The sequence below is a fragment of the Gorilla gorilla genome, chromosome 19 (genome assembly GCF_029281585.2).
Source record: "Gorilla gorilla gorilla isolate KB3781 chromosome 19, NHGRI_mGorGor1-v2.1_pri, whole genome shotgun sequence".
NCBI classification, from domain to species: Eukaryota; Metazoa; Chordata; class Mammalia; order Primates; family Hominidae; genus Gorilla; species Gorilla gorilla.
Genome location: NC_073243.2, coordinates 33,646,205 through 33,658,778, shown reverse-complemented (window position 1 = coordinate 33,658,778; position 12,574 = coordinate 33,646,205). Strand labels below are relative to the sequence as shown.

The 12,574-nt window shown below is 36.8% G+C and overlaps 1 protein-coding gene across 1 annotated transcript in view; it reads right to left on the bottom strand.

Moving 5' to 3' along the window:
- The window catches only part of AP3B1 (adaptor related protein complex 3 subunit beta 1), a 296,004-nt gene that overhangs the window by 19,975 nt on the left and 263,455 nt on the right, over nucleotides 1–12,574 (bottom strand). Inside the window, exon 24 of the mRNA XM_004058672.5 lies at nucleotides 12,137–12,221. Coding sequence (XP_004058720.5) covers nucleotides 12,137–12,221 — 85 coding nt within the window. The remainder of the gene's footprint in view (nucleotides 1–12,136; nucleotides 12,222–12,574) is intronic.

Below are 12,574 nucleotides of genomic sequence, written 5' to 3'. Positions count from 1 at the left end.
ATCTGGGGATTTAAAGCCAAGTGAGATTGGCCCTTGAAGCTCACAAGTCTAGCGGGAGGGAAAGAAATTACACTTGTAATGGAATGGCAGGCACTACCTTAGGTATGTGGAAAGCATTCTGCAGGAGTAAAGACTAAGTTTACTTCCAAGAGGAGAAAGAGGGCATTCTAGGCCTGTACTTTGGGAATGATGAGCAGCCTAATATGTCAACAGAAGAGGTTGGGGGAACATTGCAGAGTATCATATATAGTATGACCATTCATCCCAGTCCTCCCAGGAATAGTCCCAGTTTATGGCTGTTGTTGTGGAATCCTGTCCAGCTGGTGCCTCCTTTCATGCTCTAAAGTGTCCTGATATGTGTGATAAAGCATATGGTTACTTTACTTATATAACTAAGACAAAGGTGTTTCAGTGTTTCTTGAAGCAATGGGAAACTACTAGAGATTTTTGGCATAGGAAGGTAAATGGTCCCATTTATGTTTTAGAAACTCCAGTGGCAGTATGTAAGGTGGAGTAAGGGAGAAATCAAAGGCAGATACATCAGTTAGGAGTCTAAATTAATAGTCTAGGCAGGATTTTGATTTTTTTTAAGCATTTACTGTGTGTTTTTTACTTAAATAAAGCCTAAAAAGGATCTTAAGAGATAGCTTCTGTTATTTCAAATTTACTGATGAGAAAACTGAAAAGAAGTTGAACAATATGCCCAAGGTCACACAGCTAGTAACTGACAGCATTGGGATTTGAACCCAGGTGTATCTAACTTCAAAGTCCACATTTATTCCACTACAATATACAGCTTCCCCAGGGTGGGTAGCACTGGGCAAGGGGAAGATGGAATATTTTATGGATATTCTAGAACAGAAGGGACACACCTGGTGATGAATGGAGGGAAGAAACTTCACACCTTCTAATGTGAACAATTGGGTGAATGACAGTGTGCTGAAGGAGTTTAGGGACTTAAAGAAAAAGAATTGGCTTTAGCCACATTATATTTTGAGTACTGAGTTACCCAGGAAGAGATATTCAGCAGATAATTGGAAATACAAATCAAGAATCTAGAGAGAAACTAGCTGGGCATAGTGACAGGTGCTTATAGTCCTAGCTACTTGGGAGCGTGAGCTGGGAGGATTGCTTAAGCCCAGGAGTTTGAGACTACAGTGAACTATGATCACGCTACTGCACTCCAGCCTAGGTGATAGAGTGAGACCCCATCAAGAAAAGAAAGAAAAGAAAAGAAAAGAAAAAAGAAAGGGAATCAGGAGAGAGGACAGGGCAGTATATAGGAGTCTGGAAGCAGCAAGAATGGTGTAAATGGTGTAGGGAAGAGCTGAAGCCTTATGAGTAGATAAAAATCATATAGGAAAAGAGGATACCACAAAAAGGATAAAGCGCAAATCTGGTGAAGACCTGTATTTAAGTAAAAACAGAAGAAAAACAACTTGCAGAAGAGACTGGAGGAAGAGTGGTCAGGAAAAAAGGCGTGTGCCAAATATTGCAGGGAGGCAGAATAAGATAAGGGATAAAAAGAAGTATAACTGTTAATCTTAGCAAGGCCGTTCAGATTGCAGGAAGACTACACAATGCAGTGAGTTGAAGGGTGAAGGGAAGATTGGCAATGGAAGAAGGAACAGAAAGCAGAAGCTTCCTGAGAATGAAGAAGCAAAGGAATAACACCTAAAGAAACCTGAGCATGCTTAGAGGCTGAGGGGAAAGAGCCAGTAAGGAAGAAGAAACAAAGAAATAACTGGTAGAGCAAGGTCTTAGGAGAGGTAAAAGAGGTTGGGATGAAGAGCACAAGAACGAGGTGAGCGGGTTAGCCCTAGAAAGGAGTAGGATACTTCTTTGGAAACAGCCAAAAAGGAGTGCTTAAGAGAGAAAGGATTGAGGGTAGGCTACTCGAAGAATGAGACCAAACCTGATGGAGGGGAAGACACAGTCACATTAAGAGAAACATGTAAACACTGGTGAAGGACTAGAAGATGTATATATACATAACATGGAATATATATATATATATAAATTACAAATGAACTCAGTATGAAATTTAAAATTTCAGCTTCAAGTCACTGTATACAAAGTTCTCCAAAGTCAGAGGCACAAGACAATCCACTGAGGTATAGGCAAAAACCCTATTAATTATATTTATTTTTTCTCATTCCTTTTAAGGTTCTGTTTTTCTGGGAGACAGGGTCTCAGCTCTGTCACCCAGGCTGGAGTGCAGTGGTGTGATGACAGCTCATTGCAGCCTCGACCTCCTGGGCTCAAGTGATGCTCCTGTCTCAGCCTCCCAAATAGCTGGGACTACAGGCACATGCCACGATGCCTAGCTAATTTAATTTTTTTTTTTTTTTTGAGACAGAGTCTCACTCTGTCGCCCAGGCTGGAGTGCAGTGGTGCAATCTCGGCTCACTGCAACCTCCACCTCTTGGGTTCAAGCAATTGTCCTGCCTCAGCCTCCCTAGTAGCTGGGATTACAGGTGCCCGCCACCTCGCCTGGCTAATTTTTGTATTTTAGTAGAGACGAGGTTTCACCATGTTGGCCAGGCTAGTCTCGAACTCCTGACCTCAAGCAATCTACCCGCCTCGGCCTCCTAAAGTGCTGGGATTACAGGCGTGAGTCACTGCGCCTGGCCTTTTTTTTTTTTTTGTAAAGACAGAGTCTTACTATGTTGCCCAGGCTGATCTTGAACTCCTGGCCTCAAGTGATCCTCCTGCCTTGGCCTCCCAAAGTTGTGGGATTATAGGCGTGAGCCACTGTGCCTGGCCTCTATTTTTGTATGTTTTAGTAAAAATACATGTTAGCACAGTAAGAAATACAGACACATACATATATATACACACACATATATAATTACAAATAAACTTCTACAGAGCACATACTCAAAATATTTTTACTAATAAAGGTAAACAATTTCAAAAGTTAGGGGACCACTGAGTTACATCATTATTTACAACACTTTTGAATTACTTGTTTAATCTTTTTAATAGAAACTCTTCTTCCCAACACTCCTGAAGGACACCACATACTCCTCGATTAAAAGTGGCTTGACAGCAATGATGCCAAGGGAGAAGGGTGGGGTGTTCAGAGAGAGAAGAGGCAGGAGATCTGCCTTCTAAGGCATCTATGAATGTCTAGCTGTTTGCAGGGGGTGGGGAAAGCGATCTTGAAATGTCCCTCCTAGCAACAAGCAAGGCGTTAGAGAGCCCAACTGAAACATATTTTTCGGCCTCTCTTGTAGCTAAGAGTGATCAAGTGACCCAGTTATGACCAATGAATTATAAACAGAACTTCAGTAGGGATTTCTGAGAAAGTTTTGCTTTTCTGACATAAACCTGGCCCCTTTCTCCATGTCATTTCTTTCCTTTTTTCTGTCTGGAATGCAGATGGAAGCCTGGAGGTGGAGCAGCCATCTTGTGATCACGAAGTTGACCAGCATTTGCTAACAAAATTAGCACATGTAACAAAAAGGTGGAAGACCTTACTGTCCTGAAGACACTGGGAAGCTACTGCACCAGCTCTGAACTGCCAACCCCTGCAGTTCTTGTTCTAGGAGGATAATAAATCCTTATTTGGTCATGCCACTGCAGTTGGGTTTCTGTTACACACAACCAAATACGAAATCCAATATAACCAGTACACAACTCACTTTGTAAGCCAGTTTCATCTTGTAAGCAAGGTGTGGCTTATAATAGAACTAAGATGGAACACTTCCTCTTTATTTGGGGGAAAATTTGCTTTCATTTACATGAGTGTTCTAGGATGTCCTCCAGTTTATAGGCATCTCCTTTTCTACCATTTCGCCTTCTTTTTGATTTATTTCTCTCTCCATGTAGCTTTTCTTTTCCTTTTTTCTTCACAACCCCTTTGATTAAACAGGGGAGAGACAGATTATCTCCATTTCTACACATAACTGCCTCAACATGGATAGGGAATGTGAAAATGACTGATGATAGATGTAAATTTATCAGAATTAACAGTTACCAGATCAATGAAGCACTATTATTAGGGTAGCTTTAAATAGCCTAGCTACATAGGACCAGATGGCATAAAAGTTTAATGTAAGGCAAGATTCTACTTGGTACACATTTAACTGTAGCATATATTCTTGTAGTACATGTAACCTCAGTTCATGGATTCCTTTATAAGATCCAAACTGGTAAAGTTTGTAGGTAAGAGAAACGGGCGAGCAGCCTATTCTGAGACTCAAGTTTCTCATCTATGAATGAGTGACATTTACCTTGCAGGCTAGTTTTAACTATTAAAGGAAATAAAATGAAATAATGCACAGGAGGTACTCAAAACTTACATATGTAATAGGGATATATCATTATTTCATTATTCCCCCAGAGATTATCATTTCCAATTTTTCTCCATTATAAACAATGCTTATACTTGGCTAGATCTATTTCCGTACAAGCACAAATACTTCTCTAGGCTTGATACCCTAAAAGTGAAATTGCTGAATTGAAAAGTATGAATATTTTATAGATATTGCCAATTTAAGGTCCCACAAACAGCATACAAGAGTTCATGTTTTTCTCTACCTTCCTGGTCAATACCAGATACAAAAGTTATTCTAAAACTTTGCCTATCTGATGGGTAAAATGTTTTAATTTTTATTTCCCTAAATATTAGTGATGTTGAACATCTTTTTCAAATGCAAGTTGGCCACTTGCATTTATTTTCTTGTCAATTGCCTATTCTTAGCCTTTTCCTTACCTTTCTACTGGATTCCTTTTTCATTGATTGTGAGAGTTGCACGTTCTGGTTTTTAAACTTTTTTCTGCCAAATAAGCTGCACTGCTTTCTCATTATCTTGTTTATGGTGTCTACTTTTTCTTTACTTGTAGAGAAGTTTTAAATTTTTAATAGAAGAACTTGTTAGTTATTTTCCTTTATATCTTTCTGAGTACTGTGTCTTGCTTAAGACTTTTGTCCTCAGAGTATGAAAATATTTACCTATACTATATTTAAATACTTTTATAGTTTTTATAATTAAATAATAAATCCACATGGAACTTGTTTTGGTATAATTTGTGGGAGGAAGCTACCTTGATTTTTTCCAAATAATGGTCCTCACACCATTTACTGAATGGTCTATTCTTTCCCCACGGATTTGAAATGTCACCTTTATGACATACAAAATTTCTACATTTCTAAATTCTCTGGTTTCATTGGTTCTTGTGCCAATATCAATTATACAGAATAAAAATATTCTTGTGGCTTTAAGGAATATTTTTAAATTATTATAGAGAAAGACTTTTTTCACTAAAAATGTTGACTTTTCTTGTGCATTTTTTTTTCCCAGCTGAATGTTAGAAGTTTGTCAAGTTTCTTGAAAAAGTCGACTGGCATTTAGCCTAGAATCACACTGAATTTGAAGATTAATTTGAGGTGCAATACTGTCTCCCATTTAAAAACACAGTATATTTATTTTTTTATTTTGCTTATATTTCTTTATATTTAATTATATCTTCCTTTATGCCCTTTAGGAAAGTTCCAGGTTTTTTTCTCCCTACATAAGTATTTGTACCACCTTTCTAAACTCATTAGTTTAAATAATAGATTTTCTGTTGATTCCAACTTTATGGGTTAATAATTACGTTGAATAGGCCAGGTACAGTGGCTCAGGCCTGTAATCCCAGCACTTTGGGAGGCCGAGGCAGGCAGATCACCTGAGGTCAGGAGTTCAAGACCAGCCTGGCCAACATGGTGAAACCCCATCTCTACTAAATATACAAAAATTAGCTGGGCCTGGTGGCGCGTGCCTGTAATCCAAGCTACTCGGGAAGCTAAGGAAGGACAGTCGCTTCAACCTGGGAGGCAGAGGTTGCAGTGAGCCGAGATCGCACCACTGCACTCCAGCCTGGCGACAGAGTAAGACTCTGTCTCAAAAAAAAAAAAAAAAAAGAAAAGAAAATAATTATGTTGAATACAAATTATAATTTTGGCTGGGTGCTGTGGCTCACGCCTGTAATGGGATTACAGCACTTTGGGAGGCTGAGGTGGGCAGATCGCAAGGTCAGGAGTTTGAGACTAGCCTGGCCAATATGGTGAAACCCTGTCTGTACTGAAAATACTACAATTAGTCGGGCATGGTGGTGCGTGACTGTAGTCCCAGCTACTCGGGAGGCTGAGGTAGGCAAGAGAATCGCTTGAACCAAGGAGGCGGAGGTTGCAGTGAGCTGAGAGCGCCTGGGCAACAGAGCGAGACTCCATCTCAAAAAAAAAAAAAAAAAAAATTATAATTTTGTCTCTTCTTTTCCAGGATTTATACTGCAAATGGCGTTTACTTGCTTTCTGTATTGGCTGGAACTTCCATTACAATGTGGAATATAGTGTGGTGAGCAGACATCCTTGTTTTGCTTTTCTGACTTAAAAGAGATTGTTTCTGATATTTCATGTGGCTATGGGTAAACTGTACGGGCCAGAAGTCATTTGAATTTATAACTACAACTGATGTCCATCTTCACAGGTTATCCTTTTGGGCTTTAAAATCAGGGTGATGTTAGACTTACAGAATGACATGGCATGATTTCCGTTTCTTTTGTTCTAGAAAAATTCTCTTTTTTAAGGTTCTGATACAATTTAATCGTTTTTATTCCTAATTTATATTTTTCTAGGAAATAATTTCATCTAACTACTCTAATTTACTGGTGTAGAACTGTATGGTATTATTTTGTAACTTAGAAGATCTCTGTGCTTTGTCATCTTTCTCCTCTCTAATCTTTCCTTGTTGTCTTTTTTCTTTAATCATATTATCCCATAGTTTTCCTTTTTTTTGTACATCCTATATGTTCTTTTAAAAAATGAGTATTTTCTGTACACAGGAAACAAGGAATTCTATGTAAACATATATATCTTAGATCAAGCTTGTTAATTAAATCATTAAACCTGTATGTATCTATACCTATTTAACCTTACTCTCTGATTTGTCCATTTCTGATGTGCATGTTAAAATATACTATGATTATGGCTTTGACAATTTCTCCTAGTATTTGTATTATTTTCTGCTTTATAAATTACAAAAGTGCATGGTTTAATGGTTTGTAACAATTGTATTTTCTTGGAGGATTACAATGAACACAAAATATTTTATTATTACTTTTTACCTAAAATACTTCTTAATTTTTCTAGTTTTAGCACATCTATCTGATAAATGCATACACACACACACACACGCACACACACAAACACACTTCATCTATCTAATCTCAACTTTTCTGTGCCATTCTCTCTTAGGGAGGGTTCTCATAAATAGCATATGTTAAATTTTTTACCTGTTTAGTAAAAGTAGGATTTAATTATCTGACGTGAATTGTGAAAACTAGTATGTGTGGTGTGCATGGCCTCTCCAGCCACCTTTTTTTGTTTTATATTTGACATTCTATTTCCTCTTCCTCTTGGTTAAACTGACCAAGTTTTAAACATTTATTTTAAATTATTATTATTTTTTTGAATAGAGACAAGTTCTCGCTATGCTGGCCAGGCTGGTCTTGAACTCCTGGCCTCGAGGGATCCTCCCACCTTGGCCTTCCAAAGAGCTGGGATGACAGGTATAAGCCACCACACGCAGCTCTGATCAGGTTTTAATTACTCCCTTTCTTCCTACCTTTAGCTGTTTAGAAGTTATAATACATCACATTTCTATTATTTTAGTGGTTATTTAATATTTTAAACCATATTTAAACTTATTTTTGCCATCAATCAATTCTCAGACATAACAAGAACCCTAGTATACCATCACTCCTCCTTGCACTTGTCTCTGTGGGGATTTTGGTTCCAATTTATTGTTAATATTTATTTTTCACATTATGTCAACAATTATTTTTATACGTTGATAAATTTCATAGGTAGAATTCTTTGCTTACTACTGTTTTATTAATTCTATGTTTTTCTCTGTCTCAGATTTTTTTTTTGAGGTAAGGTCTCACTATGTTACCCAGGCTGGAAAGCAGCAGCTATTCACAGGTGCAATAATCGCGCACTGCAGCCTCTAATTCCTGGGCTCAAGCTATCCTCCCGCCTCAGCCTCCTGAGTAGCTGGGACTACAGGCATGCATCACCATGCCTGGTTCTGTCTCAGATTTAAGAAAATATTCTATTACAGCATATCTTTGAGTAATCCTTTCAGAAAGGATGTGCAGGTGGTAAACTGATTGATAGAATCCTTCGCTGAAAAATGACTATTTGGTATCTTCAAAATTTTAAAGGTCATTTCCTTTACCTTCTGGCTTCCAGAACTGATAAGAGTACTGATGTGAAATTTGATTCCATTCTCAATCTTGTCCATTTTTAGGTAAGCTGCTTTTTTCTCTGCTTTGGAAGATAATAGGATATTCTTCTCCTTATCAAAAATTCACCAGGACGTGATCTTTTTCATAGTTTTTCACATTCACCCTGTTTGGCCCTCTTAATCTGAAGGCTTGCGTGTTTCTTTTGTTCGGGCACATGTTCATTCATTCACTCATTACGGGCAGGGATATACTCTGTCGCCTAGGCTGGAGTGTAGTGGTGCAATCATAGCTCACTGGAGCCTTGAACTCCTGGGTTCCAGTGATCCTCCCACTTCAGTCTCCCAAGTGGCTAGGATGACAAGTGTGTGCCACCATACCTGGCTAACCCTTTTTGATTTTTGGTAGAGACAAGGTCTTGCTATGTTACCCAGGCTGGTCTTGAAACTGCTGGGCTCAAACAATTCTCCCGCTTTGGCCTCCCAACGTGCTAGGATTATGGATGTAAGCCACCACATCCAGCAGAAAATGTTCCTCTATAATTTATTTTCTAAATTATTTCTTCCCTTCATTACCTTTTCTTTCCTGCCAGAGCTCCTATGAGATGAACTGATCCTTCTAACTTTCCTTATTTTCTGTCTCTGCCTTTTTGCTTTGTATTCTAGTTGATTTCCTTGACCCTTTCTTCCAGAACGCTCGATCAGTATTCAGCTGTGTCCATTCCATTATTCACCTACTGAGTTAGCAACTATCATTACCATGGGTCTCCTCTCCCCGGGGTGGGCTGACTAAAGTTTTATTTTTTATAAGTGGACGAGATACTAACTGGTTATGTGGACATGAAGTTGGAGGCAGGCAGGTAGGAAATGGCCTTTCCTCCCCACCAGCAAACGTGACACTGGCTTTACCCTGGTGGTGAGGATCTGAGAATATTTTGGATACTCTCTTGGATAAAACTATATTTCATCTCATCTCTGACCATCCTTGCTTCCTTCACAAAAACTCAAACCCTGCTCTGTTCTTGTAGGTCCCCACATCCACACCAAAACGTCTTTCCCAGGCAAGTGGCTCATTCTCTTTACAGTTTTATTCTTAAGTCCCAAATTAAATGTGTATGTTGCCTGCTGTCAGGGGTAAGATTGGGGAACTAAGGGGCTGGAAGGAGTTAATTCCCTGATGACTGTCTTAAGACCCCTACTCACGCTGCGCTTGATGTTCTGCCAGATTGGTTCTTACCATTATGGTAGTTTTCTCCCACGAGTGTTTTACCCTGTGATTTTTATTTTCTCTGTTATTGTTTATCTGCTCCTATTTGTTTTCTATCAATAATGCCTCACAATTTCTGGTCAGCTAATGGCATTTGTTCTTATATTTTTAGTGTTCATTCACTATTAAAGAATGTATTTTCTTTTTAATGGATCTTTGGACAAAAACATGTGCTCAGTTCTCTAACTAGCACTAAGCTGTGTGACTTTCCATACTGGTTAATGCATGCATGCCTGGGGGGGATGAGGATCTGTTTATGTACTGCACTAACTTTTAGACAGATATATTTATGTATATTGTGCACATATTTGATCTCAATAAATTTAATCAAGAATTTAATTTGATGACCATTTAAAATCCAAGCAAAAAAGAGGCAAAAATGCTTATCAGATATGCATATAACTACATAGCTTAATATAACAGCTCTGTCTATATCTATTTATCCATAGATACAATTATAATGATATAGAATTAATCCAGAAGCTAAAGCAGGATCATTTTACTCTATTCTTTTTATTCTAACTAATAAAAGAGTATCTGACAGGCTTTTGGTCCATGTTCCCAGCATTTCTGAAGGCTTCTTATCAAATATGCTGTTATTACCCATAATTTTATGTATCGATTTGTATAATGTATTTCAAGGAAAAAATTCAATATCAGCCATTCTTGTTTCTTTTTTTCTTTTTATTGAACTACCAAGACTAATACAGCACATCACTAAGCAAAAAGTGCTATTTACTATGCAAAAGGCACAGTCAGTGATTGGCATCTAAGACCAATTGATCTACCCATTACCACTATCTCCCTACCCCCACAAGCACTACTATGAAGCTATTGATTTAAACACTGTCGATCGGTTTCCATTTTCTGATTTGGGGCAGGCCAATTAAGAAAGTGAGTAATTGTGATTACACTGCTTCAGGATCAATTACATTTGATGCAAGACAAAGTGCTCTTTTTGGAACACACACACAAAATTTTTGATCTAGCATGCTGTTGTGCTTAACAAAATCTAAAATAAATAATTTGTATCTTTATAATAGCAAAACATACTAATGTCAATGCTTTTAATAGTCAAGAACATTTTCTATGTGAAATACATGCATTATTTTCCTAATGTTAGTTTGAAAGAAATTTAGAAAAAATATTATTCACATACACTCCTTGGCATAAGATAAAAATCAAATACTACCTGCATATATATCCATCCTTAAAGAGACTTAGTTAATTATGAAAGACAAAATGCAAATCCTGTTCAAGAGACTATAAAGGAAGTCTTTGTAAATAAAATTGGGGAAAAAATCCAATTACATAGGAATCAAAAGGTTCTTTATATAAATTGATAAGAAAAAGGAATCTTTTTTAGTTCTTAATTTTGGTCTAACTTGGTATGTGAGCTTTGTCATTGGGTTCACATTGTCCAAATCATTAAAATGAATATACCTCTGGTGTTAGAGGCAAATCTATTTAGAGTGATGTTACTCATAGCCTGTTGTTCAGTAATATTGATCTGTGTTGTTTGTCTAATAGAAAAATAATAAACAATTACTAGGCAATGTTGGGAAAAGTAATCAGTTTTTATATATCACTAATACAGCAGACCTCCCAAAACATAAAGGTGATGATCTGCATAAAATCAATGTGTTATGCTACATTGCTTATATTTATCATTGCAGGTTCTCGGCAATAAAAGGTATAACATTAGGCCAGAATTACTGGTAAACTGAAAAGGTATATGAAAATGAAAAGTTCACTATGTTTAATCTATACATTTATTTTAAAATGTCTATTTCTAAAACTTCAAGACTTTTAAATCATAACAAATTCTGTTCTAAGCTAGCTAAAATGTAGGTAAAATGTCTCAATTCTTTTTAGAATAAAAACAAAGAAACTTCAACTCAAAATAGCCAATTGGGCCTTATATCAGAAAAAGAAAAGAGTTCAAAGATAATTCTCAATGATGCATGAATACAGCTTTGTACTAATTTGCTAATAGCCTCTGAATTTCACAAGAAATGTATAAAGCATTATAGAAAAACATTAACAACAAAATCCAATCCTAAAAAAGCTCTTCTGAATAGCATTCAGCTATGAAACCTTTGCCAACTGCATAAATGTTCTCTTTTGACTTTTATCAAAGCAGTTTGTAAATGGATGTAAAAAGGAAAAAAAAATGTGAGTTTTAGGTACTGACGGCATCAATAATATTCCACTTAAGAATCTCAAGATAACATGTATGTATATCTCAAAAGATATCTTCTCTGAGCTATTTAATAATATTATTAATGCTTTTAATTTCTCCTGGATTTTCCTCACGAATTTTCTCATAAATTTTCTAAAACTGGACTGATAAGTTAAAAATTACTTAGTAGTAGCTTCTTTCTTTAACCAACAAACCATGGATTTCAATCACATATGGCAGGTTGTAATGGCTAGGTGTGTAACGAATGCTAAAAATACATATACTACACACAATTTGTACAACTATTCCAAGGCAGTCTAAACATTATCAAAGCAAAACATATTTGTTTAAATGTTTTGTCTTTCACACACACACAAAAGCTGTTGAAAGCTTAGTTTTTGATCTGCTATCCTTTACAGGTTGTATAAAAAATAGAAGAACAATTGAACTTACCACAACTGGAAACTGGCAGTCTGAGTAGAATCACAAAAGTCAATACCCATTGAAACTGTAATGGATCCCTCAGGCTCAAGAGAGTCTAGGAAATAAGATAATTTAGACATGAAAACACAGAGGATGTGAAAAAGAGGCAAACTAAACACTGAAAATTTAGGTAATGTTTGTAGCTTGGTTGAAACTGTGAAATGTAATGATGGCTTAAAAATTTCAAACTAAGAATATTAAAGCAAATTACAAAGTAACCTAACTATTGTTTCAAGGTTTTCTTTTTCACAAATTAATTCTGCACATACACCAATGAACACATTATACCCATTTGTTTCAGAAATACATATCTTCCTGAGAAATTTCATGTTTTCTAATATTATCTCTATAGGTACTGAAAATGAGAAGGAAATAAATGTGTTCTTGTTTCGCATACCTGTAATGGAC